Genomic DNA, 27,958 nt, shown 5'->3' with positions numbered 1-27,958 from the left:
AGCGGATCATCACATTGATTTACTCTGTTTTACTGAAACCTAGCTTCAGGAGGTGTGTTAGCTTAAAAGAATCTACTCCTCCTACCCATCGTAATTATCATATTCCTCGTGGTACTGGTCGAAGAGGGGGAGTGGCAGCTATCTTTCACTCCAAGTTACTAATTAATCCTAGACCAAAACATGGTTCCAGTTCATTTGAAAGCCTGACTCTTGGCATCACCCATCTGAACCGGAAGACAGAAAAGCCACTTTTGTTTGTAGTTGTATATCGGCCCCCTGCTGTGCCACATTCAGTTCTTGTCTGAGTTCTCAGACTTCTTATCTGACTTGGTCCTCAAAACAGATAAAGTCATTATTATTGGAAACTTTAATATCAATGTAGACGTTATAAATGACAGCTTTAGAAATGGCTTCATTTCAATACTTGAGTCAGTTGGTTTCCTTCAACAGATAAACCAACCAACTCATAGCTTCAACCACACCCTTGATCTAGTTCTGACTTAAGGTGTTCAGGTAGAACATGTGTCGGTGTTCCCTCAGAACCCACTCATGTCAGATCATTCTTTGATCACTTTTACATTTATGATTAAGGATTCTTCTATGCTCAGAACACAGTCTTACTATAGCAGATGTCTTTCAGATAATGCTGCAGCTAAAGTTAAGGAAGCGATCCCTGTGCTAATCCCAGGACCACTATGTGCTTCTCCAGGGATCAATCATTATAATCTTAGCCCTGCAGAGGTTCAATCAATCAATCAATCTTTATTTATATAGCGTCTTATACAATCAAAATTGTTTCAAGGCGCTTTCCAGAATCCCAGGGCCTGACCCCAGACAAGCAACAGTGGCAAGGAAAAACTCCCCTTGAAACCTTGAGCAGGACCAGGCTCATGTAGGAGGACCCTCCTGCTGATGGCCGGCTGGGTAAAGAGAGAGGAGAAGGGGGAGGACAGGTAGAGGATAGGATAGGTAGGAGAGGAGAGGGCTAGAGGAGAGGGCTAGAGGAGAGGAGAAGTAGAGTGAAAGGGAGGTAGAGGAGAAGGAGAAGGAGGAGGGGAAAGAGGAGAGGAAAGGAGAGGAGAGGAAGAGGGAGAGGAAAAGGAGAAGGAGGGGGAGAGGAGAGGAGAGGAGAGGAGAGGAGAGGAGAGGAGAGGAGAGGAGAGGAGAGGAGAGGAGAGGAGAGGAGAGGAGAGGAGAGGAGAGGAGAGGGAGAGGAGAGGCACAGAGCACAGAAACACACGCAAAAAATATGATGTACAATCACTTCAGCTGGGCCGGAGGTCATTATGCAGCTCCGAGGCATCTGAGGACCTTGTAGGTCAAAAGAAGGGTTTTAAAAATTATTCTAAATTTAACGGGCAGCCAATGAAGCGACGCCAGTACAGGAGTAATGTGATCTCTTTTGTCAATACCTGTCAGAACTCTGGCTGCAGCATTTTGGATCAACTGGAGGCTTCTTAAAGAGTTGTTTGGACACCCTGATAATAAAGAGTTACAGTAGTCCAGCCTGGAAGTAACAAATGCATGGACAAACTTTTCAGCATCATGCCGCGTCAGCAGTTTCCTGATCTTTGTGATGTTCCTCAAGTGAAAAAAGGCACTTCTAGAGACTAATTTAATGTGTGAGTTGAAGGAGAGATTTTGATCAAAAGTTACTCCTAGATTCCTCACAGAAAGACTAGATGTTAATGAGATACCATCTAGAGTGATCATGTGATCTAATCTATCCCTGAGAGGTTCAGGACCAAACACCATGACCTCAGTTTTTCCTGGGTTAAGGAGGAGGAAATTTGAAGACATCCAGGACTTTATGTCTTTAAGACAGGTCTGGAGCTTCACTAACTTCGCTGTCTCCTCTGGTTTCATGGATAAATAAAGCTGAGTGTCATCAGCATAACAATGAAAATTTATCCCATGCTGCCGAATAATGTTCCCTAAGGGAAGCATGTACAATGTGAAGAGGATTGGTCCGAGTACAGAACCTTGAGGAACTCCATGGCTAACCCTACTGTATGAGGAGGGAACACCATGGACATGGGCAAACTGGTATCTATCAGATAAGTATGATCTTAACCAGTCTAGTGCTGTCCCTTTAATCCCAATCACATGTTACAGTCTCTGTAACAGGATGCTGTGATCAACTGTATCAAAAGCAGCACTGAGGTCCAGCAGAACCAGCATAGAGACCAGTCCATGATCGCAAGCTATGAGAAGATCATTAGTGACTTTAAGAAGTGCTGTTTCTGTGCTGTGGTGAGCTCTAAAGCCTGACTGAAACATCTCAAACAGGCTGTTCCTCTGCAGGTGCTCCAGTAACTGAGTCACCACCACCTTCTCTAGAACTTTAGAGATAAAAGGAAGGTTGGATATTGGCCTATAATTTGCTAAGACATCAGGATCCAGTGATGGTTTTTTAAGCAACGGCTTAATCACTGCCACCTTGTAGGACCGGGGTACATAACCTGACACTAAAGAACCATTGATCTGGTCCAGGATAGAACTGCCTATCAATGGTAAAACATCCTTCAACAGGTGTGTTGGGATGGGATCTAAAAGACACGTGGTGGTCTTGGATTTCTGAATTAGCGATGATGCCTCAGGCTCGTTGGAGACCCTGTATGTTCCCACAGTCGGCACATCTGGTGATGGTCCAGTTGTTGGGATGGCCTGGTTAGCTTTCTCTCTGATAGCTAGAACTTTATCAGTGAAGAAGCTCATGAAGTCTTCACCACTCAGGGAAGAAGGGATACGTGGATCTAAAACACTGTGACTCTTAGTTAATTTGGCCACAGTGCTGAAAAGAAACCTGGGGTTGCTCTTATTTTCCTCAATCAAAGAAGAAAAATAAGCTGTTCTAGCCTTGCGAAGGGCCTTTTTGTAAACTAATAGACAGTCTTTCCAGGCTACATGGTAGCTGTCTATTTTACAAGAATGCCACTTCCTTTCCAGTCTTCGCACTTTCTGCTTGAGGGTCCTGATATGTGAATTATACCAGGGGGCACACCTCCTCTGATTTACTATTTTCTTTTTCAGGGGGGCAACAGAATCAAGCGTGATTCTCAGTGAGGTTGCTGCACCTTCAGCAATAGAGTCAACCTCAGCAGGGCTAAGATTATAGTGATTGATCCCTGGGGAAACACACGGTGGTCCTGGGATCAGCATCATCCTTAAACTTAGCTACAGCATTATCTGAAAGACATCTGCTATAGTAAGGTTGACTCTGTTGCTGAAGGTGCAGCAGCCTCACTGAGAATCACGCTTGATTCTGTTGCCCCCCTGAAAAAGTAAATCATAGAAGGTGAGCCCCCTGGTATAATTCACACATTAGGACCCTCAAGCAGAAAGTGCAAAGACTAGAAAGGAAGTGGTATTCTTGTAAAAGCGATAGCTACCATTTAGCCTGGAAAGACTGTCTGGCAGTTTACAAAAAGGCCCTCCGTAAGGCTAGAACAACTTATTTTTCTTCTTTAATTGAAGAAAACAAGAATAACCCCAGATTTCTTTTCAGCACTGTGGCCAAATTAACCAAAATGTGACCAAAATCTGTCCTTCAACTCACACATTAAAATAGTCTGTGGACCTGCCTTTTTTCACCCGAGAAACATCGCAAAGATCAGGAAACTACTGACGTGGCAGTATGCTGAAAAGTTAGTCCATGTATTTGTTACTTCCAGGCTGGACTATTGTAATTCTTTATTATCAGGGTGTCCAAACAACTCTTTAAGAAGCCTCCAGGTGATCCAAAATGCTGCAGCTAGAGTTCTTACAGGTATTGACAAAATAGATCACATAACTCTTGTACTGGCATTAGCTGCCCATTAAATTTGGAATCATTTTTAAAATTCTTCTTCTGACCTACAAGTTCCTCAGAGGCATAGCTCCATCCTACCTGGAGGAGCTAGTGACACTTTATAATCCCAATAGACCGCTCTGCTCTCAGAATGATGGTCTACTTGTGGTCCCCAGAGTCTCTAGGGTTAGAATGAGGGGCCGAGCATTTAGCTACCAGCCCCCCTTGCTGTGGAACCAGCTCCCTGTCCAGGTACGAGAGGCTGACTCCATCTATTCTTTTAAGATTAGGCTAAAAACCTTCCTCTTTGAAAAAGCTTACTATCACTAATTCTGTAGTTCCAGTTACTATCCCAGACAGACAAAGTATCATACTTAGGGGGTCGTCTAATTATTAGGCTAAAATTTTAATTATGCTGCTATAGGCCGAGGCTGCCGGGGTCTAGAAACATGATGACCTGACAGGCCTCAGTGATGTTATTTCTTGTGTAGTTTTTCTGACCCCCCCCCTTCTGTATTCATCTACAGGTATCGCCACCTTCATAGCTGTATGCTGACCTACTGACCTCCGACCCTGCTGACCCATTCAACTCGAGTCTACCGGCAGCTTATTTTAATTAATATAATGTATTTCTATGTTATCTGCCTATTCTCTCCTCTACCTGTTCTCCTCCTCCTCTCCTCTCTCTCTACCCAGCCGTCCATCAGCAGGAGGCTCCCCCTCCATGAGCCTGGTCCTGCTCAAGGTTTCTTCCTGTTAAAGGGGACTTTTTCCTTGCCACTGTTGCTTGTTTGGGGTCAGGCCCTGGGATTCTGTAAAGTGCCTAGAAACAATTTTGATTGTAAAACACGCTATATAAATAAAATTAATTAATTAATTGGTTGGTTGGTTCGTTGGTTGGTTGGTAGGTAGGTAGGTAGATTGTTAGCCTTGGCAGGGAGGTAGTTGAGTTCCCCAAGGACTTCATGATTCTCTCTCTCAGCTCAGCTGCCCTTGCGTTGAGTCCATCTGTCATTGGGGCTTTGTACTCAATCTCGATATTTGGGTGTGATGGTGAAACCACCCCCAAGCTGACCTGGTGTCCTGTCTCCCCCTTGCCATAGCGTCTTTGTACCGTGGATGAGGTACGGCGCTGTAACCCTAACCCTCATCAATCTCTAGCTGGGATAGCAACAGCTTATTAAGGATATTCGAACACTGAGCTAAGAGCTGCTATTTAGTCAGTGAGTATGAGGGGTTTTGATGCAACCATTTCATGTCCCAGGCGAAGTCTGAGCCAGTATGACTCTTCTGATCATTCTGAGGTATAGGCATGTAGCGTAAAGGGCCTTGCTTAAGAGCCCACCTGGATTTGAACCGGTAACACACACACACACACACACACACACACACACACACACACACACACACACACACACACATATATTGAGTTGAAGGACAGATTTTGGTCACATTTTGGTTAATTTGGCCACAGTGCTGAAAATAAATCTGGGGTTATTCTTGTTTTCTTCATGCGTATTGTTGTTTGTTTTGCTGCTGATTTGAGAGAGAGAGATGGCTCATGGTCCACGGAACTAACCTGGCTAAATAAAGCTTCAATAAAGCTTCAATTCCAGTCCCTGTTCTCTTAATCAAACCACCATCTATCGTGCAACTAAGAGATCAATTCCCTGGTGATTCGGGCAAGTTGACCCTTCAGCAGTGGGGCAAACGCAGCCTTCTTCCAGTCCAACAATGGCCCACCTCTCACAGGTCTGCCCAGCGGGTGGATGGAATTGCAGGTGTAGAATGAGCAATTCACTACCTGCACTGATCAAGACCAAGACACAACTAATGAGGAGAAGCAGCACATGGAATTCAACCCTTTACAGCAGGCCGTGAATAGATCACCAACTATCATCAACTTAAGACCAGGGACCTTCTGGGCCCCCCTGTTGGCAACACTACACACACACACACAAGCACACTAACACACACATACTTGTACCTCTAAAAGTGTTTCTTCCAACAGAGTGAGCTGTATCTTATTTTCTTCTTCCATTTGGAGTAGTCTGTTTTTTTCAGTTTCCAACTCAGGCTTCTCTTGCTGGATGGTTAAGGCCAGTAACTGCCAGACAAACATAATGCAGTCATGTAAATAAACTATAAAAGAACACGTAGAAAGATGACACATATAGGCACATAGCAAAAATTAGGCCATTGAGAACCACATCTGCAGCAGGTAGACAAACATCTATATGGAAGAGAGACTATGAGACACCTGTCCTCGCAGTCCTGCCCTTGTTGTGGTGAAATTGACCTCTGTCATCACAGAAGCCACATCAGGGGGGATGAAAGGTGTAGGGTTCCTTGTGGCCATGAAGAGGCGAAAGTCCTCATTGTAGTCGATTAATTTTTCTCCTATCTGAACTACATATCTGGGGCCTGGGAAAAAATATGGCAGCAAGAGAGAGCGGACGTTGTTCATACGAGGTAGTGCAGCTGCTGATGTCCGCATGTTCAAACCTTGAAGAACTTAAACACAAAATCTGAGGTTAAAACACACTTACATTTTTCTTAGACCTCCCACGTTAGCTTCTAAGGTAGGAATAAATCTTACTTTTTGAGAAATCCTATATGCATACGAACATCTCCAACACACATTGAAAGACCAGTTTACAGTATAACAATAAAATAATTAGGGGGACGTTTAAAAGGAGACAAGGTTTCATAATTTCACATATGCATTTTTGAACAACTCTGTCAACAGCTTGTTGTTTTTTAAGACAGCTCTAAATTATGACAAGTTGGTGGAGAACGTTTACGCAAGATAATAAAGTGCATCAGCTTTCAAGTTCTCCTCCGTGAACCATCACCTTATCGTGGTGGAGGAGTTTGCATACCCTAATAAGCCTGGGAGCTATGCTGTCTGGGGCAGTTTGCCCCTGGTAGGGTCTCCCAAGGCAGATTGGTCCTCAGTGAAGGGTCAGACAAAGAATGGTTCACAAGACCCAGCATGGAACATCAAAGGGAGAAGCCGCGCACCCGGCCTGGAGAGTTACCAGGGCCCCACCCTGGGGCTGGGGCTTGATCGCGAGCGCCTGGTGGCCAGGCCTACGTCCATGGGACCCAGCCCGAACCGGCTATGTGGGCAGTCCCATCCCCAGTGGACACACCACCCGCAGGAGGAGCATGAAGGGTCCGGTGCATTGTGGATTGGGCGGTGGACCAAGGCGGGGGCCTTGGCGGTCCGATCCTCGGTTATGGAAATTGATTTTCGGAACATGGAATGTGTGAGAATAATTATTATATTGTTATCATTTAAATGCATTTGTATGTTTAGCACCTAAGTGCATGAAGAAGAAACAGAGTGTTTTTCACCTCTCTTGATTTAGTACACTTGTCCAGAGCACCAGATTTACTCTGAGATTGTTATCTGAAACCCTAAAAGCATCTTGGGAGGAGGTGAAAATTCCACATGGATAATGAGCTGATGTGAATAAAGAAAGGTTTGCAGAGCAGCAGCAGAGCGACGGAGGGTGTTCCAGAGTGAATTGCTGCTCGCTCTCCCTTGCAAGGTACCTGTGTTTGTGTCTTTTGTTGATTCACGCAAGGTATTACTGGGTAGTTCTGTTTCAACTCTAATATAATTTGGTCCCTCTCGTCAGCAGGACGCCAACCACCAAAGACTGTGCGCAGCCAGAACCCATCAAAGGCGGTTCTGCATCAAAGACCTCGGTCGTGAATTTGGCGCGAGGCCGGTCGGGTAACCTCCTGAGACGAGAAGTCCTCCAGTGACGGAATTTGAACTACATTCTGGTGAACCAATGACACAGACGGGTAAAGTGCGTTCCCGCAATTGACTGAGGTTCAATCCAAGACCCATCGAGGTTCTCGACAAAATTGTCGTGGGGATCCTATACTATCCTCCTGAGTTGGAAGCAGAGGCAAGACTTGTCCGCCTCATTGAGGTAGAAGCCTGACAAGTACCAACAAAGGATTTTAAAGGAAGTATAGAAGTCTGAGATTATACGTCCTGCAGAGACTCACATAACTCAGAATGGGACAAGGACAGGCAAGAGACCAGTTCAAAATCCCTCCATGTTGTAGATACATGGAACAGAGGTATCCAGGGTCAACAAATTTTGTCAAAATATGGCATGATAAATTTGGATTTGATGGACAATTGGATAAACCAGAGAAATTAAGGACCCTGATGAAAGAAATAAAAGAAAAGGCAGAATCTGATCCCAAAAGAGGAGAAATATGGCCTCCATTGTGCCAAAGTCTGGTACGATGAGTCTGTTAAAAGACGAGAAGGTCACAATAAAGGCAAGAAATTAAAAGAAAAAGTGGAGGAAGGACCACCACCTTATTTTAGTCCTCCTCAATCTATATACCTGTCATTAACGGCCTATGTAAGACCCGAAGATGAGGAGACGGGCATCTCCGGCAAATGCACAGGATGGTAAACGTACCTGCACAGGAACCACCTGCACCCACACCACATAGTCTTATGACTAATAGCCCTCAAGGGGCAGAAGGAGGAATCAGTCATAATCCTTTCCTCCAAGGACATAACACACCTCAATTAGGACCCAATACACGTTCACAATATGACATGAGTAATATGAATTGGAGTAGACATATTCCTAGGGCGTTCAGTCCAGGACCCCCAATAGGCTATGGCGATTCATTCATCGCAGTAGCAGAACCAAAACCTGGTGTCGAAGATGTTTTTCCAATGATAGAAGTCGCCAATCCAAATAGTGGTGTAGGACTTCAACCCCCTACAATGTTGGTCTACAGGACCTGGACAGCAGAGGATTGTAAAAAAGCTTGTGCTGAAATTCCTAAGCCCGACGCGGACGTCGAAGCTTGTATAGAGGGAATAAATGAGTTAATGAGAAGTTACCACACAAATGGGGCAGAGACACAACAAGTCCTGATGACTGTCTTAGGCCCTAAATGGTCAACAGTCAGAGGAAATTGGACTCCCATAGAGCAGGCAACAGGACGGCCCTGGGCCTATGACACAAACGATCTCAGAACTCAAATTGATGGGGTATTTGGGAGAATGAGAGGTAAATTCACACACCATGCTGATTATAGTGCCATAGGAAGGTGCAAGCAGAGAGAAAATGAATCATATGAAGAATATTCTCATAGAACAGGCCTGGCCAACCCTGCGGCTCGCATGCGGCTCTTTGCCTGGTTTCATACGGCTCTAACGTTCATATCAAAGTTTGGGTTTGTGTTTTTTTAATGTTGCGTGTTCGCTTCGCTTGAGTTCAATACGGTACTTTCGCCAAAAGCGCATGCACGTTAGATAAAAATACCGCAACGTTTCTCAGTAGGGACAAGATCTTTTGAGTAAACAATTAGTGTCAAGTTCGCCTTCAAAATGGCAGGGAAAAAATGCACAGCCAAACAAGAAAACCTGCACGAAAGCTCCGTGACTCGGTTCTGTGATCGACAATTGAAAAGGCCACAGATTGCATTCCTCGTTGCCCCTTTTAATGTGGAGCCGCACTGTTTTAAAGCCCCGCTAGTCACAGATGAGGCTGCAGTTGAGTTGGAGATTATCGATCTTTCTGAGGAGGACCAACTGAAACCTGCTTTAAGGGAAGGGGCCATTGAGTTCTGGAAAAGTGTGCCAATGGAAAAATACCCCAATGTCAAACGGGCTGCGCTTAAGATACTGTGAATATTTGGGTCAACATTCATCTGCGAGTCTGTGTTTTCTATCCTGAAACACGTGAAATCAAAGCATCGATCTGTTCTGACTGACACCCATGTGAAAGAATTGCTTCGCGTGGCAGCAACTGAATACAAGCCAGATTTGAAGAAGATTGTTCAAAGCAAGGAATGCCAGAAGTCCCACTATACAACAAGCATAGTAAGAGAAAAAAAGATATTTTAATTATTATATTTTTGTTTGTGGACTTAGTTGAATTGAGAGTTTTGTGTGAGACAGTGCACACAATGTTCATTGTTGAAAATGACTGGCTCGTGGTCTGTAGAAGTCAAATTATCATGTTGGTGTGTGACATTTACAATAAATCTGGCTAAGCAGAGGTCTGTGTGTGTGAGGAAGGGATGAGGTGATGTTCATGTGTGCCCATGTGTATGGTGTGGCTCTTTGCGGTAACACAGTAAAAAATGTGGCTCTTAGGCTCTGACTGGTTGGCCACCCCTGTCATAGAAGATGTGTTCCGTCAGAGAAGTGGCATTCTGTTCTCTGATCATGATAACGGACCATATCAACAGCAATTAAAAATAGCACTCCATAATGGCACACGTACAGAAATAAAAGACTTCGTAGAGAAGCACATGATAGGATTCCCTACAGCATCTGTAAATGAATATGAAAACCATGCTATGCACGCAGAAAGACACAAGAAGAAAAAGGGAAAGAAAAGTAGTGAAATATTTCTAGGCCAAGCGAAGCATGTTACTATGAACAAAGAGGAAGAGGTCGCGGCAGCGGCCGCGGCAGAGGCAGAGGAAAAGGTCAAAGTGGACAGAGTAGAGATGATAGTTGTCATTATTGTCGCAAGTCAGGCCACTGGGCAAGAGATTGCAGGAAAAAGAAGGCAGACGGGGAAAGACAGAGAAGAGAGAATAACGGGGAGGATAAATCTCATCCATGGGACACATGACCAGATGAAGAGGAAGTAGAAGTGAATCTTGAGGAGATTTTTAGTGTAAATATTAAAAGACCAGAAATTCAGTTGGAAGTTGAATGAGTTTTGTTATGGTTTCTTGTGGATACTGGGGCAGGAAAGACAGTTGTAAAAGATGCAGTTCCGCACATTAGGAAATGAACAAACACAATGGGAGTGAGATCAGCAAATGGAGTTGTAGATAAAGCAAGACTGTCAGAAGATGTAAATATTATAGACCCGGTGTCGGGTTTACGAGCTAAGACTCAAGTGATTCTGTCACCACAATGTCCAGTCAATCTATTATGACGTGACTTAATCTCTCAGTTGAGGATTGCATTGTTACCAGGGAAGAAAGGACAAATTAAAATCCAGCGCATGACTACAGAAGTAAACGTGTTGGAAGGCCTGGATGAGCCAGTACCCTATTGGACCTTAGAAGTCATAGAAAATGCCGGTCTAGCAAATTTCATCAGATTTGTAAAAGATAAAATATGTGAGCTTGTGTTAGACACAGCTGAATGGCACAATCCACATACACTGCATGTAACCATGTGTTACCGCATGGACCGCCAGATCCAAAGTATGACAAGAAGTTTGCTCAGCTGCCAAAGACAGTTACGGGCGTGGCACAAGATGTCTATGTTCATGATGAAACTGCAGTGATAACGGTAAGCTGCCTGCCATCATCGGCAACAGCTTTGTATCACGTTCCAGGCTCAGTTACACATATATCACTATCTAAGCCAAAGGATGGGACGTGGAGGCAATTAGGATGTCAAGCAAGAATGTGGTCAGCCTTGAATGATTGGAAACAGGAGGGTCCAGTGAGATGGTACAACCCCAGATACAGTGTGGAAAATCACGCTGAAACACAGAGTGGCTTTCACTCCCTCGCAACATCTCAGTGTTGAGCATGAACAGACATGAGGTTTGTTTATGTTAACAGGAAAAGAGGAGGAGAAGCTAAGTGCACTCTCTCCTAAATTGTGGTCTGAAGGACCTGCAGATGTAGGATTGATTAAAGGAGCAGAACTAGTTAAAATCAGACCAAAGAGTGATTATCGGCCTCATCAGAGACAATATCCCCTTAAACCTGATGCACAGGAGGGGATAAAACCGGTCTTACAGTCACTACTGAAAGCTGGAGTCATCAGAGAAAGCAATGACTCACCTGTAAATACACCATTGTTTCCAGTTAAGAAAGCTCCACAATCTAATGGATGGCAGATAGTACAAGATCTGTAAGCAGTAAATGCCGCAGTAATTCAGAGAGCACCCGTAGTTCCAGATCCATCATACACTTTTAAATGATATAAGATCAGATGGAAAGTTCTTTTCTGAAATAGACATTGCTCTGTTTCAACTCTAACAAACATCACCTCTCTGGCAGGGAAAGAGCTGGAGCTTGTGGGGGAGGTTGAGCGCTACCGACTAGATATGGTCAACCTCACCTCCACACATAGCGTTGGCTCGGGAACCCAAGTCCTTGAGGGGGATTGGACACTCTTCTACGCTGGAGTTGCTCAGGGTGAGAAACGGAGAGCTAGGGTGGGCTTTTTGCTTGCCCCTAGACTCTCTGCCCCTAGTTTGACGTTGGGGCAGAACGAAAGGGTCGTTTTCCTGCGCCTTCGGGTCAGGGAACAGGTTCTGATGGTTGTTTGTGCTTATGCACCGAACAATAGTTCAGAGTACCCGCCCTTTTTGGAGGACCGAGGACAGATGCTGGACAGTGGGACTGGGGACTTCATCGTCCTGCTGGGAGACTTCAACGCTCATGTGGGTAACGACAGCGTGACCTGGAAAGGCGTAATTGGGAGGAACGGTCTGCCCGATCAGAACCAGAGTGGTGTGCAGTTATTGAACTTCTGCGCTAGTCACAGCTTGGCCATAAGTAACACTATGTTCAAGCATAAGGTTGGTCATCGGTGCCCTTGGCACCATGACGGCCTGGGCCGTAGGTAGATGATTGACTTCATGGTTGTGTCAGCTGATCTGCGACCATATGTTTTGGACACTCGGGTGAAGAGAAGCAGAGCTGTCAACTGATCATTACCTGGTGGTGAGTTGGATCAGGTGGGGAAGGAGCCACCTTGCGGACCTGGCAGGCCCAAACGCTTAGTGTGGGTCTGTCGGGAACGCTTGGTGGAGGAACCCGTCAGGCTGGTCTTCAACTCCCACAGAGCTTTGATCGCGTTCCGGGGGCGCGAGGGGACATGGAGTCTGAATGGGCCATGTTCCGCTCTGCCATTGTCGAGGCGGCTGTCGCGAGCTGTGGCTGCAAGGCCGCTGGTGCTGGTCGTGGCGGTAATCGCCGTACCCGATGGTGGACACCAGAGGTGAGAGGAGCCGTCAGGCTGAAGAAAGAGGCCTACAGGTCATGGCTGGTCTGTGGGTCTCCGGAAGCAGCTGACCGGTACAGGTTGGCTAAGCAGGCTGCAGCCAAGAAGGTCGCAGAGGCAAAAACTCAGGTGTGGGAGGAGTTCGGTGAGGCTATGGAGGAAGACTTTCGGTCGGCACCAAGAACATTCTGGCAAACTGTCCGGTGCCTTAGGGGTGGCAGGCGGCAACTTGCTCACACCGTGCTACGTGTGCATGGGGAGCTGCTGACGTCTTCTGGGGCAATTATCCGGCGGTGGAAGGAATACTTCCAGGAGCTCCTCAATCCTACCAACACGTATCCACAAGCAGCCGGAGCTCCGGGAGCGAATGACATCTGCCCAGGGTATCTTAAGGCTCTGGATGTTGTAGGGCTGTCCTGGTTGACACGCAACATTGCGTGGACATCGGGGGCAGTGCCCTTGGACTGGCAGACCAGGGTGGTGGTCCCTATTTCCAAGAGTGGGGACCAGAGGATGTGTTCCCACTACAGGGGATCACACTCCTCAGCCTCCCTGGAAAAGTCTATGCCAGTGTGCTGGAAAAGATGATTAAATCAATCATCGAACCTCTGATCGAGGAGGAACAATGCAGGTTTCAGCTCTTTACCCTTGCTGGGGTGCTTGAGGGGAGTTGGGAGTTTGCCCAACCAGTCCACATGTGTTTTGTGGACTTGGAAAAGGATTATGACCGGGTCCCTAGGACCATCCTGTAGGGGGTGCTCCGAGGGTATGGGTTGGATGGTCCCTTGATAAGGGCCGTCCAGTCCCTGTACCAAAGGAGCAGGAGCTTGGTCAGGATAGCCGGTTGGACTCCGCCAGGGGTGCCCTTTGTCACCCGTTCTGTTCATAACTTTTATGGACAGAATTTCTAGGCGCAGTGGAGGGTGTCGAGTTTGGTGGGCGGAAGATCTCGTCGCTGCTTTTTGCAGATGGCGTAGTTCTTCTGGCACCATCGAGCAGGGACCTCCAACACATGCTAGGGCAGTTCGCGACCGAGTGTGAAGCGGCAGGGATGCGGATTAGCACCTCCAAGTCAGAGTCCATGGTCCTCGCTCGGAAAAAGGTAGAGTGCCTTTTACGGGTCGGGGAGGAGGTCCTGCCTCAGGTGGAGGTGTTTAAGTATCTCGGGATCTTGTTCACGAGTGAGGGTAGCATGGAGCGGGAGATCGACAGGCGGATCGGAGCGGCGTCAGCAGTGATGCAGGCGCTTAACTGATCTGTCATGGTGAAGAAGGAGCTGAGCCGGAAGGCAAAGCTCTCGATTTACCGGTCGATCTACGTCCCAATCCTCACCTATGGCCATCAACGTTGGGTGATGACCGTAAGAGCGAGATCGCGGATACAAGCGGCCGAAATGAGTTTCCTCTGCAGGGTGGCCGGGCTCAACCTTAAAGACAGGATGAGAAGCTCGGACATCCGGGAAGAGCTCGGAGTAAAACCGCTGCTTCTCCACATCGAGAGGAGTCAGTTGGGGTGGCTCGGGCATCTGGCCAGAATGCCTTCTGGACGCCTCCCTTTAGAGGTGTTCCAGACATGTCCCACTGGGAGGAGGCCTCGTGGCCGGCCCAGGACTAGGTGGAGGGATTACATCTCTCAGGTGAGAGATGTAATCCCAAGCCAGGTGGCTTGGGAGCGGCTGGGGGTCCCCCCGGAGGAACTGATGAAAGTGGCCGGGGAGAGGGCTGTCTGGGCTGCCCCCGCAACCCAGACCCAGATAAGCGTGAGAAAACGAAACGTAACAAAGCTTTCAAGTTGTTCAACTCTTGGATTTTAACAAATGTGAACTCTTGAGTACGAACCTTGTGCTATGAGGTCTCTGCGGAGAAGAGGGTAGAGCGCAGGTTCAACTCCATCCATTTCACGGATGATGAGAATTTTTCCAAATCTGACCGCCAGCTCCAGGGATGTCATAAAGTTTGCATCCTGCAGGGCATGGACATGTATTAGATTATCTTGCCTTTCTGTGCTGGTGACCAAATAGATTGTTAGAACGCTCTTTACAGAAACCGCTCAATCATTTCAAACATTTCCGTTTAAAATTTTCATTTTTAATTGTAATTAAATTGAGACAAACACTTCCAAACAATGATCCTTGTGATGCAGGAGCACAAACATCTATGTTTTGTTGAGATACAGTATACAAACTAACAGACAGATGTAAATATGTTTAGATGACTTGGTGACAGCTTCAGGTTGAGCAAAGTGACAGATACAAATAGCTCAAAACACTCCAGCCATTTTCACAGTAACGCACTATTTCTACAGACAAAAGAAGGCGATGAGTTTTTTAATAGCATGCGCTCATTGATGCTAACTTGTTGCTTTGTGACAGTAAAAAGATTTGCCATTAACTTTACCTGTTGGCTGATAACCTCTAGTCTGTGCTGCTGGAGATGAGTGCACAACCACTCTGTAGCACGGGATGATGGATCAATCAGGAATGGATAGCCAACACTCTGAGTAAAGAACAGTAATTTCTGAGAGTCTGTGTGTGTGTGTGTTAGGAGGGCAGAAGTAGTAGTCAATTACTCAGTAATTACTTTCTATTTGATGCTGGTTTATTCCCACCAGCACACACACACACACACACACACACACACACACACACACACACAAACAACTCAACTGTGGCACCCTTTCTAAGCAATCATTTCTGCTCATTGATCTGAGGTTTATGATGGCCACAGGTGGAAACAAGAGGACTTCAAAGGAAATCAACCTGTAGTATGATGAGGGCGTTCTCCATGGAGAGATCATCTGACGGTAGCCCTTGACTCTTCCAGATCAACTGTTCACTCTCCGTGGACAAGAACGAACGCAGGTCAAACTCTGATAAACACAAAGTCCAAGCATACATAAATGACCATTTGATGTTTAGACTCCTGCCATCAGATGTACAGCAGGACTGATGATCATATATAATAACTAGCTTTAAAGTGACTGAATAGAGTGAAAGATTCACATTTACAGTGAGTAACATGTTTGTGATTTTCAGCTTCTTGGCTAACACACAGAAAGTGAGCTTTAAAACTGGAGAGCAGCTGGAACAATGACATAAAAGTCAACGTGATCTCTTCATTTTACATTTACACATGATTATTTCATTATATGCGACCACAAAAAATAGATATCTGGCACTATTAAGGGTGAAGTATTAATATAGTTTCTACTCTGTAGGCCAGACTGGGCTGTCCAGGCTTCCAGACAGTGCCTCCTTCTGTCTTCAGGAGCTGCAGACAAGTAGGTGATGAAGGCTGCAGCCAGCAGGGCCCTCAAAGGGAGGGTGTCCAACTCAGCAGTTATCTCACACATCTGTAAAAACAGGAAAGTTGGGACTCAAAGGAACAACAAGGACCAAGTGCACCACCAGTAAATGAAACAAACACTAAACAAAATTATTTTGATGCAGACGTAAAGGACATGGAAAAATTATGGGAAATTATGGGTTCATATACAGCAATGTTCATATACAGTTGCTCCCTGACCCCCAGTGTACTTCAGACATGCATCAGACATATGTTACCGACCGACCGACTGACCGACCGACCGACCGACCTGTGAGTTCCAGCGCCTGTGTTCTCCATCCAACTGTGATATGAGCTGCTGGGCTGCAGTAATTGTGTTCTGAGCTTTGGTCACTTCAGCCTCCAACTTGGCTGCTTCTGTCGTATGAAGCTGAAACCTGAAGAGAACGTCAGTCATTGAGCATGAGGCCAACACATTTAATGTGAAGATCTCATGTCTTCTGCTGCGTGCAAGAAGGCAAAGGCAACCGTAACACCTATTAAATATGTAAATCAGCTTAAAGCTAATGTGGTTTTAAAGTCTTTTCAAGAGGACCAGGATGAAAACAATAATAAAATATATTTTCCATACAAATGTACAAGAGAAGACATGAGTACAAGACAAAAGGAAGGGTAAAGGGCAGAAATAACAAATTAAACCATTGGATAGTGATATACTTCTCTTTCAGTTCATTGACTTTGGCTCCAACAGAGTTGAGCTGATTTTCCAGTTTATTCTTCTTGCTCTCCGTTTTCCTTAGATTTCTGTTCACACACATACAAAACAAAAGGTTGTCCAGTGTGGGGAGAACATGGGAAGAACATCTCTATGTATCACTGAGAGATGCACATGATAACGCTAAAACTTGACTACAACTTACTGATAGGCTTAAGAGGTAGTAATTCTTATTATTATAGTACCGTTATTAATCTAAATGACATCTGTGCAACTGGAATTAAGATGATTTGCCCCTCCCCTCAAAAAAGTTAGTGGTTCTTGAATATATCTAGCTCATTCAAATGTGACTATATCGTAAGAAGGCAGTTCAAATACAGCTGTAAACATTGTTCTATTGGTCTGGTTGTGCATATGTGTGTTCATACTCCATCAGTCCAGCCTGCTCCCTCTCCAGTGGCTCTATCCTCTCCAGGACGTGGGAGTATTGGACATTGGCTTTGACCCAGGCAGCCAGAGGAGCAGCTGCTGCACTTGCTCGCTTTGCATTCTAACCATAAGACAGCGTCATGTGGCAGAGGAAACACAGGTATAGCAGCTTTAATCGGGACAGGAAAGAGGGAAGAAATCTGACCTTGGGATCAAAAGAAGCCTTGTTTCTCTGAAGAAGCTCTTCCACACTTTGACGAATCTCAGTAGAGATGTTCCTGGCCTCAAATGTGGCTATATCCTCCCTCACACCACGCTTAGACAGGAAGCTACAAAAAAAACACCAAGACAGCAAAATTTAAGTTGCGGGGGGGAACTTATAAAATTGATGTAGAGTTGTTTTACGTGTCAGCAAAACTAAACAAACTGAACAGAGAAAAGCAGCAATGCCCTGCATGTGGCATCTGTACCGCAGTCCTGAGGTTATACACTTATAAACAGTTGTCGTTATACATAATAACGGTGTCCTTTATTTAAGATCTCCCATGACTCATGAATCATTATTATGTTATTGGGCGATATAGTGTGTAATACCCAGAACTTCACTCTGGTGGAGAAGAAAGATGGTAAAAAAAAAAAACACTACTGAACCTCATTCATCATGGTAGCTGGGATAAAGCAGGCAGTGAATTACCATTTTGTCCTCAAAGTTAATCGCCAGTCCTCAATAGACACTATTTGGGTTTTGTCTTGTTAACTTCTGGAATATATGTGTATATATGTGGAAATCCGTACTTTGAAGTGCATACTTTCTGCTACTTTGAGGTGAAATGCATTGTGGGATATCTAGATGTCCTAAGTCCACCCAATACGTCTGACGTATACCCCAAGAAAATGGGCGGAGCTAGTAAAATTTCTGGAAACTTGGAGGGTACCTAGCAGGTTGAACTGTTCTTTGGGGCAATTGTTGATGTTTTAGAGAGCACGATAACACAAAGATCAAGAAGGACACTTTGAGAAACAACCAATGTTTAAAAAGCAGGAAAAGTGGCAGCTGTTAGGACTGGCCATTTCCTGCTGAGCATGTGAGCATCAGGAAGAACAGGAGCCAGAATGATTGAAGACATTGGGCTGATCTGAAGAATCACTTTAATTATATCACTTTGGTGCAAACCCCAATCAGTTCAGACAAGCATCCGTGGGGCGTGCTGAACGTATGCTTCCAGTTCATAGAGACCCCACTTCACAATTTAAAGATTCACTCAGATCCACTCTACATCATATCCTTCAGGTGTTTCTAAGGTTTTGCCTGATGGGTGTATTTATTACCCCCTCATTTGATATTGTATACAGTTAGCATTAAGTCCAGGATGCTGCACAGACATATAACAACAGTTTAGCATCATTTGAGTGGTATGTAAGGAGAGTAAGTGTTTATAACACCGTCATGTGTCACAGTTACTGTTAACCAAAAGTAGATCCCTTCTTTCAGGTTTTCTGGAGAAAACTGAAAATGCATTTAAAAGGAGATTAGGAATAATGTTCATGGGTAATGTGCTGTAGCAATAAGCAACCTTTCTATATTTCCTTGTCACAAACAAAGGCACAGATAAGTTTTGTTGTTTTAGTGGGAGCTTTAATCTTCTATGTCCTATAAATGTTGAGTTTTTTCACACACAGTTTTTTCCCGTCATGCTAACAGATTTGAATGGAGAGGTTGCAACCAGCCACAGCTTCAAATATGAAATTTCTTGGAGATACAAATAAACTATGTGGATGGTATGTCCATCTATAGGGTACACTGCTCAAACAGCACTGCACTGCACTGACCCCCACCCTACTGTGGTTATAGTAACTTTTACACCTCCTCCAGTTCTTATAGGTCTGACGAGTTCATTTAAGAAATTAAATGGAGCTGAATTTCCTCATTAGCCTACTTTCTCCTTTATTCAGGTCTTTATTTAGGTCTTGTCTATGAACTCTTCACATTTTTGTCTTTCGTGTCCTAACCCATCTTACCTCTTCATGCTAACCCAGGAGGTATCAAAGATGCCCATCAGTCGAAGCACCCCCTCCAGAATGTCTCTGATGACATCAGGGGGCATGCGAAGAGAGCGGATTTCAGACAAAGCTTCAGGCTTGATGTTTCCAACAGCATGTTTTGCTTCATCCACCAAAGGCTACAGTAGAGAGAAACAGGTCAAAGCAAAGCATGCATCACCATTTAGATTTTGGAGCAAAGCAGAGATAACATTATTCATTTAATCTACCTGTACTTCTTTCAGCTCATCATCAATTTTGGCCTTTCTTTCTTCAATCTTTTCCATTTCTTGAGCCATTTTCCACTGTATCTTTTCCATTTCTGTCTTCTGGTCACTGGCATTCTAAATAGCAATCGGGATAATGTGCTATTTCACCAAGCAAGAATTCGCCACTGTATCTTATTCTCTTGGGTACCATTGACCAGGAAAGAGCCAGTTGATAAACTGCAGTATTTATGTAAATGATTGGCACTTTTTAGTGCACTGTTGAAATGTGGAGGTCAAAACCCCCCTGTACCCCCTGTTCTGAATGGAAATATGGACAGAAGCAGAAGTGAACAAATGCCAATAGAATTTTACAGCAACCATTTTCTCACATTACAGTATATCACCAAAACGTAAAAAAGATCAAATGAACTGTACCCTTGTTCCAAATTTGTACTGCCCCTATATATATTTTCAGTATTTCAAAATTGCTCAGTCTTTTGTTCCTTCTTCACCTTCCTATTCTAACTTAATACTCTTGTCTCTCTCCCATTTACACCTAATTTTTGCCTCCGTCTGTTCGGTTGGCGTGGAGGCTGCAGCTTAAACAGACGAGTTAAGGAGCTCTGCACCAACTTGGCCACACTCTCCGTTTTGCCTTCGTCTTACTGTCCTACTAGCCCAGGGGTCGGCAATCAGCGGCTCTGGAGCCACATGGGGCTTTTTAGTGCCGCTCAAGTGGCTCCCTGGAGATTTTTCAAAAATAACAATATGGAAAAAGATGGTGTGAATACATTTTTTGTTTTAATATAATACCTGTAGGAGGAAAAACATGACAAATAATCTTAAACTTTTCCAATGCTGTAAAAATGTGTATAATAAATGTTTAATTTCAACATCTTTGTGTCTCTGTCACACACACACACACCTGCATAGATGTTGTGATTTCCTGCAGAGCTGAATCTGCCTCCTGCTGTTTGGTCTTCAGCAGTGCTCTCTGCTCTGCAGCCCTCCTCTTCAACTCATCCACTAATGCTTTAGCTTCATTTAGCTTTGAGACCCCAGCCTGTAGATGCAGGAAGGAGTTTCTAACTGTTCTGTTTTGAGAGGGGTTAACAAAGAAATTTAAGCTTAAATTATACTGATAAATGATAAACGAACCTGCAAATGCTTTTGCCTTGTTGTGAGCTGGCTCTTTTTCTGGCTGCATAATGTGGCATAAAGATGCAAAAATGTCAGGTACTGGCTGGGTGTGGCACCATGTTGTCTGCAGGACTCATGGACCATCAGGAACAATTGGCATGGGTTTCCCTCTGCAGACACTGCTGCAGGAAGATGATAATGTAACTGGTTTAAATCCCAAGACTGCTTATACATGTGTGTGTGTGTGTGTGTGTGTGTATGTGTGTGTGTGTGATACAATATAGATACACACAGATAATTCAGATGATAATTTCATAAACATGGTTCATGGTTCTAATTATTGATTTATTTTGATGTGTGCGGTTTACACTACCTGATACTGGTGCCTCTGTCGTATTTCCTTTATCAATCTTCTCACCTCCTGTCTTTGCCAGCAGCAATTCGGGAATCTGATAAAGGGAATGGGTACACACAGCACATACATGCATGTGCATGCACATAGATAGATGACATAGTTAGATGATGGTTAGATGAAAAACATTGGTCCATAAATTACATTTTATTTCCTGTTTTCTTTTCAACAGTCACAGGATAATAATGATGAACAACATCAAGCTTGGGAGAAATATCAGCTAGAACTTGGCACGTCTAGGCTACAGTATGTTGTAGATGATGAATTGTTGACCAAGACTGTCTTTCAATTGTAATACCAACATCATATCTTTAAAACTTGAAATAAATAAGCAGTAAACATTAAAAGAGCGATACAGTGTGATACTTCTCAGTCAGAATTCAATATGACAAGCTATTCTTAAAGCTTTTTCATTAAATTGATTGTCTTTTCCTCATCACTGACCACCAACATGCTGCTTTCTGACCATCCTTCCATCCATTGGACTGAACACTTGCGATAGAACGCTGGGTTGCTCTCACAGTTGATGCTGAAGTTAGAGTGAGAGCAGTCCATGATAAGAACAATGTGGAGGTTCTGCTGGACTCCTACACAAACAGCAACAGAATAACTTGAGAACAGAAACTGAAGCAATCCCAAAAACACTTTAAAAGACTCCCAGACTCCCTTTATCAGATATAAAGGTGGAGGTGAGCAGTGAGCTACTCTAGAGTTGATAAAGATAATTCACTGACTGTAGGAGAAGTAGTTGTAGAGTGGTCCAGTGAATCCATCCTGAGAAGCAGCATCTTTGAGACAGGAGAGCAGAGGGTCCAGTTCTTCTGGCATGTAAAGTCCAGGAATTTCTCCTTAAATGTACATACAAACATGTCTCTATACAACCTTGAAAAACAAAATACTCACAACAAACATAGGCAATCATTTCTTCATCAAATTTCCAAACTGTGCATTTCTGCAGTTGATATATATAGTATCAAAAGAAACCAAGAGTTTAGGTTGTTTCAAATACTGCAGAGAACTTGACTCAGTGGTTCTTAACCTGGTTTCGATCGAACCCCAGGTGAGTCAGTCTCAGGGGTTTGCGGAGGTCAAGACACACACCCAGTTCAAATTATTCGTGATGACACTCCCCACTTGGCCATCATTGGCTGCAGGTGATCATGCTACATTACTTGGCCTATCTGTGCTGCGGGGAATATGGTGCACTCAGTAGTCGTCTTGCTGACTGTTGTGATAGTACGTCGTGTAATTTCTTCTTTAACATTTTAATCCCTTCATACTAACTATGTCAAGTAAAAAAATAAAGCAGTCAGCGAATATGTAAAATATGGATTCACATGCATCTCGGGTGGGAGTCAGCATCCTAACTGCATGATTTGCAATGCCAAGTTCAGCAATTCGAGTCTAGCACCGACAAAACTAAAACTTCCTAAAGCTTACCATTTAGCCTGCAAAGACTGTCTGGTAGTTTATAAAAAGGCCCTCCATAAGGCTAGAACAGCTTATTTTCTTCTTTAATTGAAGAAAACCAGAATAACCCCAGGTTTCTTTTCAGCACTGTGGCCAAATTAACCAAGAGTCACAGTGTTTTAGATCCACACATCCCTTCTTCCCTTAGTGGTGATGACTTCATGAGCTTCTTCAATGATAAAGTTCTAGCTATCTGAGAAAAAGCTAATCAGGTCATCCCAACAGCTGCTAGACCATCACCAAATGTGCCGTCTGGGAACATATGGGGTCTCCAACAAGCCCTTAAACTTCTTAAACTTCTTCACCCCGATATATTTTTCTGAGGCGACTTTGCTAATTCAGAAATCCAATTGCCCCACGTGTCTTTTAGGTCCCATCCCAACACACCTGTTGAAGGATGTTTTACCAATAACTGGCAGCTCTATTCAAAGGTCCTATAAGGTGGCAGTAATTAAACCTTTGCTTAAAATAACCAAGGATCCTCCTTTGTTAGCAAATTATAAGCCTATATCCAACCTTCCTTTTATCTTTAAAATTCTTGAGAAGGTGGTGGTGACTCAGTTACTAGAGCACCTGCAGAGAAACAGCCTGTTTGAGATGTTTCAGTCAGGATTTAAAGCTCATCACAACACAGAAACAGCACTTCTAAAAGTTACTAAAGTTACTTCTTATAGCTTCAGATCATGGACTGGTCTCTATGCTGGTTCTGCTGGACCTCAGTGCTGCTTTTGATACAGTTGATCACAGCATCCTGTTACATAGACTGGAACATGTGATTGGGATTAAAGGGACAGCACTAGACTGGTTTAGATTGTATTTATCTGATAGATACCAGTTTGCTCATGTCCATGGTGTTCCCTCTTCATACAGGAGGGGTTAGCCATGGAGTTCCACAAGGTTCTGTACTTGGACCAATCCTTTTCACCTTGTACATGCTTCCCTTAGGAAACATTATTCGGCAGCATGGGATAAATTTTCATTGTTATGCTGACGACACTTGGCTATATCTATCCATGAAACCAGAGGAGACAGAGAAGTTAGCGAAGCTTCAGACCTGCCTTAAAGACATAAAGTCCTGGATGTTTTCAAATTTCCTTCTCCTTAACTCAGGAAAAACTGAGGTCATGGTGTTTTGTCCTGAACCTCTCAGGGATAGATTGGATCACATGATCACTCTAGATAGTATCTCATTAACATCTAGTCTCTCTGTGAGGAATCTTGGAGTAACTTTTGATCAAAATCTCTCCTTCAACTCACACATTAAAATAGTCTCTAAAAGTGCCTTTTTTCACCTGAGGAACATCACAAAGATCAGAAAGCTACTGACGCGGCATGATGCTGAAAAGTTAATCCATGCATTTGTTACTTCCAGGCTGGACTATTGTAATTTGTTATTATCAGGGTGTCCAAACAACTCTTTAAGAAGCCTCCAGGTGATCCAAAATGCTGCAGCCAGAGTTCTGACAGGTATTGACAAAAGAGATCACATAACTCCTGTACTGGCGTCTCTTCTTTGGCTGCCCATTAAATTTAGAATAATTTTTAAAACTCTTCTTCTGACCTACAAGGTCCTCAGATGCCTAGCTCCATCCTACCTGGAAGAGCTAGTGACACCTTACCAGCCCAATAGACCGCTCTGCTCTCACGTTGGTCTGCTTGTGGTTCCCAGAGTCTCTAGGAGTAGAATGGGGGGCCTTTTAGCATTTAGCTACCAGGCCTCCCTGCAGTGGAACCAGCTCCCTGTCCAGGTACAGGAGGCTGACTCCATCGCCACTTTTAAGATCAGACTTAAAACCTACCTCTTTGAAAAAGCGTATTGTTACTAACTGTGTAGTTGCAGTTACTATCATAGACAGACAAATAATCATACTTAGGGGGTCGTCTAATCATTAGGTTAACATCTTAGTCATGCTGCTATAGGCCAAGGCTGCCGGGGTCCAGAAACTCTTCTCCTCTCCTCCTCCTCATCAAGTAGACGAGTGATGCTATTTCTTGTGTAGTTTTTCTGCCCCCCCCCCCGCCCCCCTTCTGTATTCATTTATAGGTATCGCCGCCTTCAGAGCTGCATAATGACCTCCGACCCCACTGACCCACTCAACCGGCAGCTTACTCAATGTACAGTTATGTATTTTTGTATGTATCCTCTCCTGTCCTCTCCTCTCCTCTCCTACCTATTCTATCCTCTACCTGTCCTCCCCCTTCTCCTCTCTCTCTACCCATCAGCAGGAGGGTCCCCCTACATGAGCCTGGTCCTGCTCAAGGTTTCTTCCTGTTAAAAGGGAGTTTTTCCTTGCCACTGTTGCTTGTCTGGGGTTAGGCCCTGGGATTCTGTAAAGCGCCTTGAAACAATTTTGATTGTAAAAGACGCTATATAAAGATTGATTGATTGATTGATTGATTGATTGATATTTATCCATGAAACCAGAGAAGACAGAGCAGTTGGTGAAGCTTCAGACCTGTCTTAAAGACAAAGCCTTGGATGTCCTCAAATTTCCTTCTCAATTCAGGAAAAACTGAGGTCATGGTGTTTGGTCCTGAACCTCTCTGTTCTGAATTCTGACAGGTATTGACGAAAGAGATCACATAACTCCTGCATTGGCTGCCCATTATTTTGAGAATAATTTTAAAAATTCTTTTTCTGACCTATAAAATCCTCAGAGGCCTACCTCCATCCTACCTGGAGGAGCTAGTGATGCCTTATAATCCCAATAGACTGCTCCGTTCTCAGAATGCTGGTTTACTTGTGGTCCCCAGAGTCTCTAAAGGTAGAATGGGGGGCGAGCATTTAGCTACCAGGCCCCCCTGCTGTGGAACCAGCTCCCTGTCCAGGTACGGGAGGCTGACTCCATCTCTACTTTAAAGCATAGACTTAAAACCTTCCTCTTTGAAAAAGCTTATTGTCACTAATTCTGTAGTTCCAGTTATTATCCTAGACAGAATTATCATATTTCGAGGGTTGTCTAATTATTAGTTTAATATCTTAGTTATGCTACTATAGGCCGATGCTGTCGGGGTCCAGAAACATGATCACTTGACAGGCCTCTGTCACCCCACTGGGTTATGCTCTGCACTCCTCTCCTCCTCACTGAGTAGATCAGTGATGATGTTATCTCTTGTGTAGTTTCTCTGCTTCTCTCCCTCTCACTCTTTGTATCCATCTACAACTTTCGTCACCTTTATAGCTATATGATGACCTGCTGACATCCGACCCCGCAGACCCATTCAACTCCTACACCAGCACTTTGTTGTAATTACCAGTAATGTATTTCCCTCATCTCTGCCTATTTTCTCCTCTGCCTGTCCTCCCCCTTCTCCTCCCTCTCTACCCAGCCAGCCATTAGCAGGAGGGTCCCCCTACATGAGCCTGGTCCTGCTCAAGGTTTCTTCCTGTTAAAGGGGAGTTTTTCCTTGCCACTGTTGCTTGTTGGGGGTCAGGCCATGGGATTCTGTGAAGCGCCTCGGAACAATTTTGATTGTATCATACACTATAAATAAAGACTGATTTGATTTAATCTGCATGGAAATTGGGAACACAAGAACACAACATTTGATTAATTCAAGGTGAAGAGAGCTGATCCTCACAGCATCGTACGAAGTTGCTTCCCTGATCACGTTTTTGCGTGAAAATCATGTTTTGCTAGTTTTGTTCTTTAAACGCTGTGTTGTTAATGCACAGTTAATTTTGTGCACCAGTAAAACATACCTATGCCTTAAACTTGAAAAAAATCATATTTTATTTTTCAATGAAGTTCAGTGAATGCACATATGAAACTCATGGGGTTCAGTACCTCCAGCAAGGTTAAGAACCACTGCTTTAACTGAACTAACTTTTTTACATCGGGAGAATCTAAAATTCAGTTTGATTAATTTGCTCAACCAGTGGCAAATAAGCATCAATTGACATCCTTCAAACATGCAAATTGCACAGAGAACTAGAAAACAAACTTCATATCAGCTGTAAATAAAAGCAAATTATCTTCTCCCAAAAACATGTTTCTAAAATTGGAATACAAGAAAATGGGTTGTTTAAAATCTTACCTGATGAGAGCAGGCTGTTCACCATCTCTAAGAAAGATGAATGCACAAACTGGTAGTCTTCTAACAGTAGGACGACCTGCTGTCCCTCTATACCTGCCAATTGCATCACCTATAATGTCACATAGAAATATCAGTTAAACCTGTACAACTTCATTGTACATGTCCATCAGAGGCATTATTTAATATTATTATTTAACTGGAATACCCCAGGCATATGCGTAAAGGAGCATCAACATGTCTTCAGCCTACTGTTGCATGTTAAAAGGAGCCAGTCTTACCGCCCTAAGATCACTGCTGAAATGCTTGAGAGAATAACCACGAGAGACTTTCGGTGTGAATAATGTACATCCGTGCATGTGTGACACCAGGTATGTGGCTGTATGTCGACCAACGCCACTCCGGCCGGCAAGAAGCAGAGAGCCACCGGGTCTACTCAGGACCCGATCCACCCTGGACACAAATTCACAAACTTCCCGGAAGAGCAGAAGATCCAGCTCTCTGTTATCACGACTATACAGCACCACTCCCTGAGGGGAGATAAACACATCCCATTATGACAATATACGGGTGTGGAACACTGCTCTCCTGAAAATGTGACCAAAAAAATCTTCATGAAAAAATACTGATCTCCTTTAATGTATGGCATTCACAACTGCATACAATACAAGGTTAGACTTCTCACCTTTTGTATAACTTCACTTAGGTCCGCTACATCCAAGCGACCCAGCGGTTTACCATTAGGAGGAAGGGACTGGCCTGGAACCATTACGGTCCCTTCTGAGGCTCCCCACGTCACATAGAAACCATCTGCACGCCAGTGGAAAATAACAAGTTGGCATGTAGTCTGTATGCTTATGTGGACATCAAAAAAGATACATTACACATGTGCAAAAGCTTCTTTAGAATATTAAAACAATGAGAAGTTAGAAGCTACTCTGGATGGATTATAGATCTGAGTCCTATTTATCTATAGAAGGAAAATATAAACCATGTTGAAGCGTCTTGCATTCTAAACTAAAACAATGTTAGTCTTTCAGTTTGAGCAGTTTTAAACCCTTAATCATACATCTAAACATATTGTTATGCTATGTATTATTGAAACCTTTCTTTAGGAGCCAGGTCTTGACTTTATATATTAAACCTCTGAATTTCTTACCTTTGGTTTTCCCTGATCACTGCTTTGTATTAAGCTACTCAACCTTTTCAGTCTGCAAAGTCCGAATGTGTAAATGTCACTTCAATAAATAGAAGACTGGTTTACTGTACCAGTCATATTGTCTAGAACATCAGAGCCCCACTCTCCCCGTATGATAGAGGAGAGGATGTTGTCAAAGTTGTGGAGGTCTCTGGAGGACACCAGTCGGTCTCTAAAAAGTCTACGAGCCTCGTAAGCAACGGCCTCCAACACACTGTCGGTCACATGAGATTGAGCTAAGAAGAAATAA

At 44.0% G+C, this 27,958-nt stretch overlaps 1 protein-coding gene across 7 annotated transcripts in view; it reads right to left on the bottom strand.

Annotated features, from left to right (window-relative positions):
* dync2h1 (dynein cytoplasmic 2 heavy chain 1) overlaps positions 1-27,958 on the bottom strand; it is an 86,646-nt gene that overhangs the window by 33,029 nt on the left and 25,659 nt on the right. For 4 of the 7 annotated variants that reach the window (XM_029843318.1, XM_029843322.1, XM_029843319.1 and 1 more), the window contains 21 exons: positions 27,780-27,944; positions 27,196-27,320; positions 26,792-27,040; positions 26,514-26,622; positions 21,740-21,853; positions 21,450-21,592; positions 20,967-21,042; positions 20,628-20,775; positions 20,379-20,547; positions 19,475-19,588; positions 19,224-19,384; positions 17,410-17,533; positions 17,204-17,325; positions 16,778-16,864; positions 16,371-16,497; positions 15,986-16,127; positions 15,535-15,644; positions 15,173-15,271; positions 14,615-14,738; positions 6,051-6,214; positions 5,778-5,897 (listed from right to left, as the gene is read on the bottom strand). In XM_029843318.1, the coding sequence (XP_029699178.1) occupies positions 5,778-5,897; positions 6,051-6,214; positions 14,615-14,738; positions 15,173-15,271; positions 15,535-15,644; positions 15,986-16,127; positions 16,371-16,497; positions 16,778-16,864; positions 17,204-17,325; positions 17,410-17,533; positions 19,224-19,384; positions 19,475-19,588; positions 20,379-20,547; positions 20,628-20,775; positions 20,967-21,042; positions 21,450-21,592; positions 21,740-21,853; positions 26,514-26,622; positions 26,792-27,040; positions 27,196-27,320; positions 27,780-27,944 (2,792 nt within the window). Of the gene's footprint in view, positions 1-5,254; positions 5,600-5,777; positions 5,898-6,050; positions 6,215-14,614; positions 14,739-15,172; positions 15,272-15,534; positions 15,645-15,985; positions 16,128-16,370; positions 16,498-16,777; positions 16,865-17,203; positions 17,326-17,409; positions 17,534-19,223; positions 19,385-19,474; positions 19,589-20,378; positions 20,548-20,611; positions 20,776-20,966; positions 21,043-21,449; positions 21,593-21,739; positions 21,854-26,513; positions 26,623-26,791; positions 27,041-27,195; positions 27,321-27,779; positions 27,945-27,958 lie in introns of those variants that run through there. The other 3 variants (XM_029843324.1, XM_029843321.1, XM_029843320.1) reach the window with 3 other exon arrangements.

The sequence above is a fragment of the Takifugu rubripes genome, chromosome 11 (genome assembly GCF_901000725.2).
Source record: "Takifugu rubripes chromosome 11, fTakRub1.2, whole genome shotgun sequence".
NCBI classification, from domain to species: Eukaryota; Metazoa; Chordata; class Actinopteri; order Tetraodontiformes; family Tetraodontidae; genus Takifugu; species Takifugu rubripes.
The sequence above is the reverse complement of the archived record's forward strand: the minus strand, read 5'-3'. Positions and strand labels throughout refer to the sequence as shown.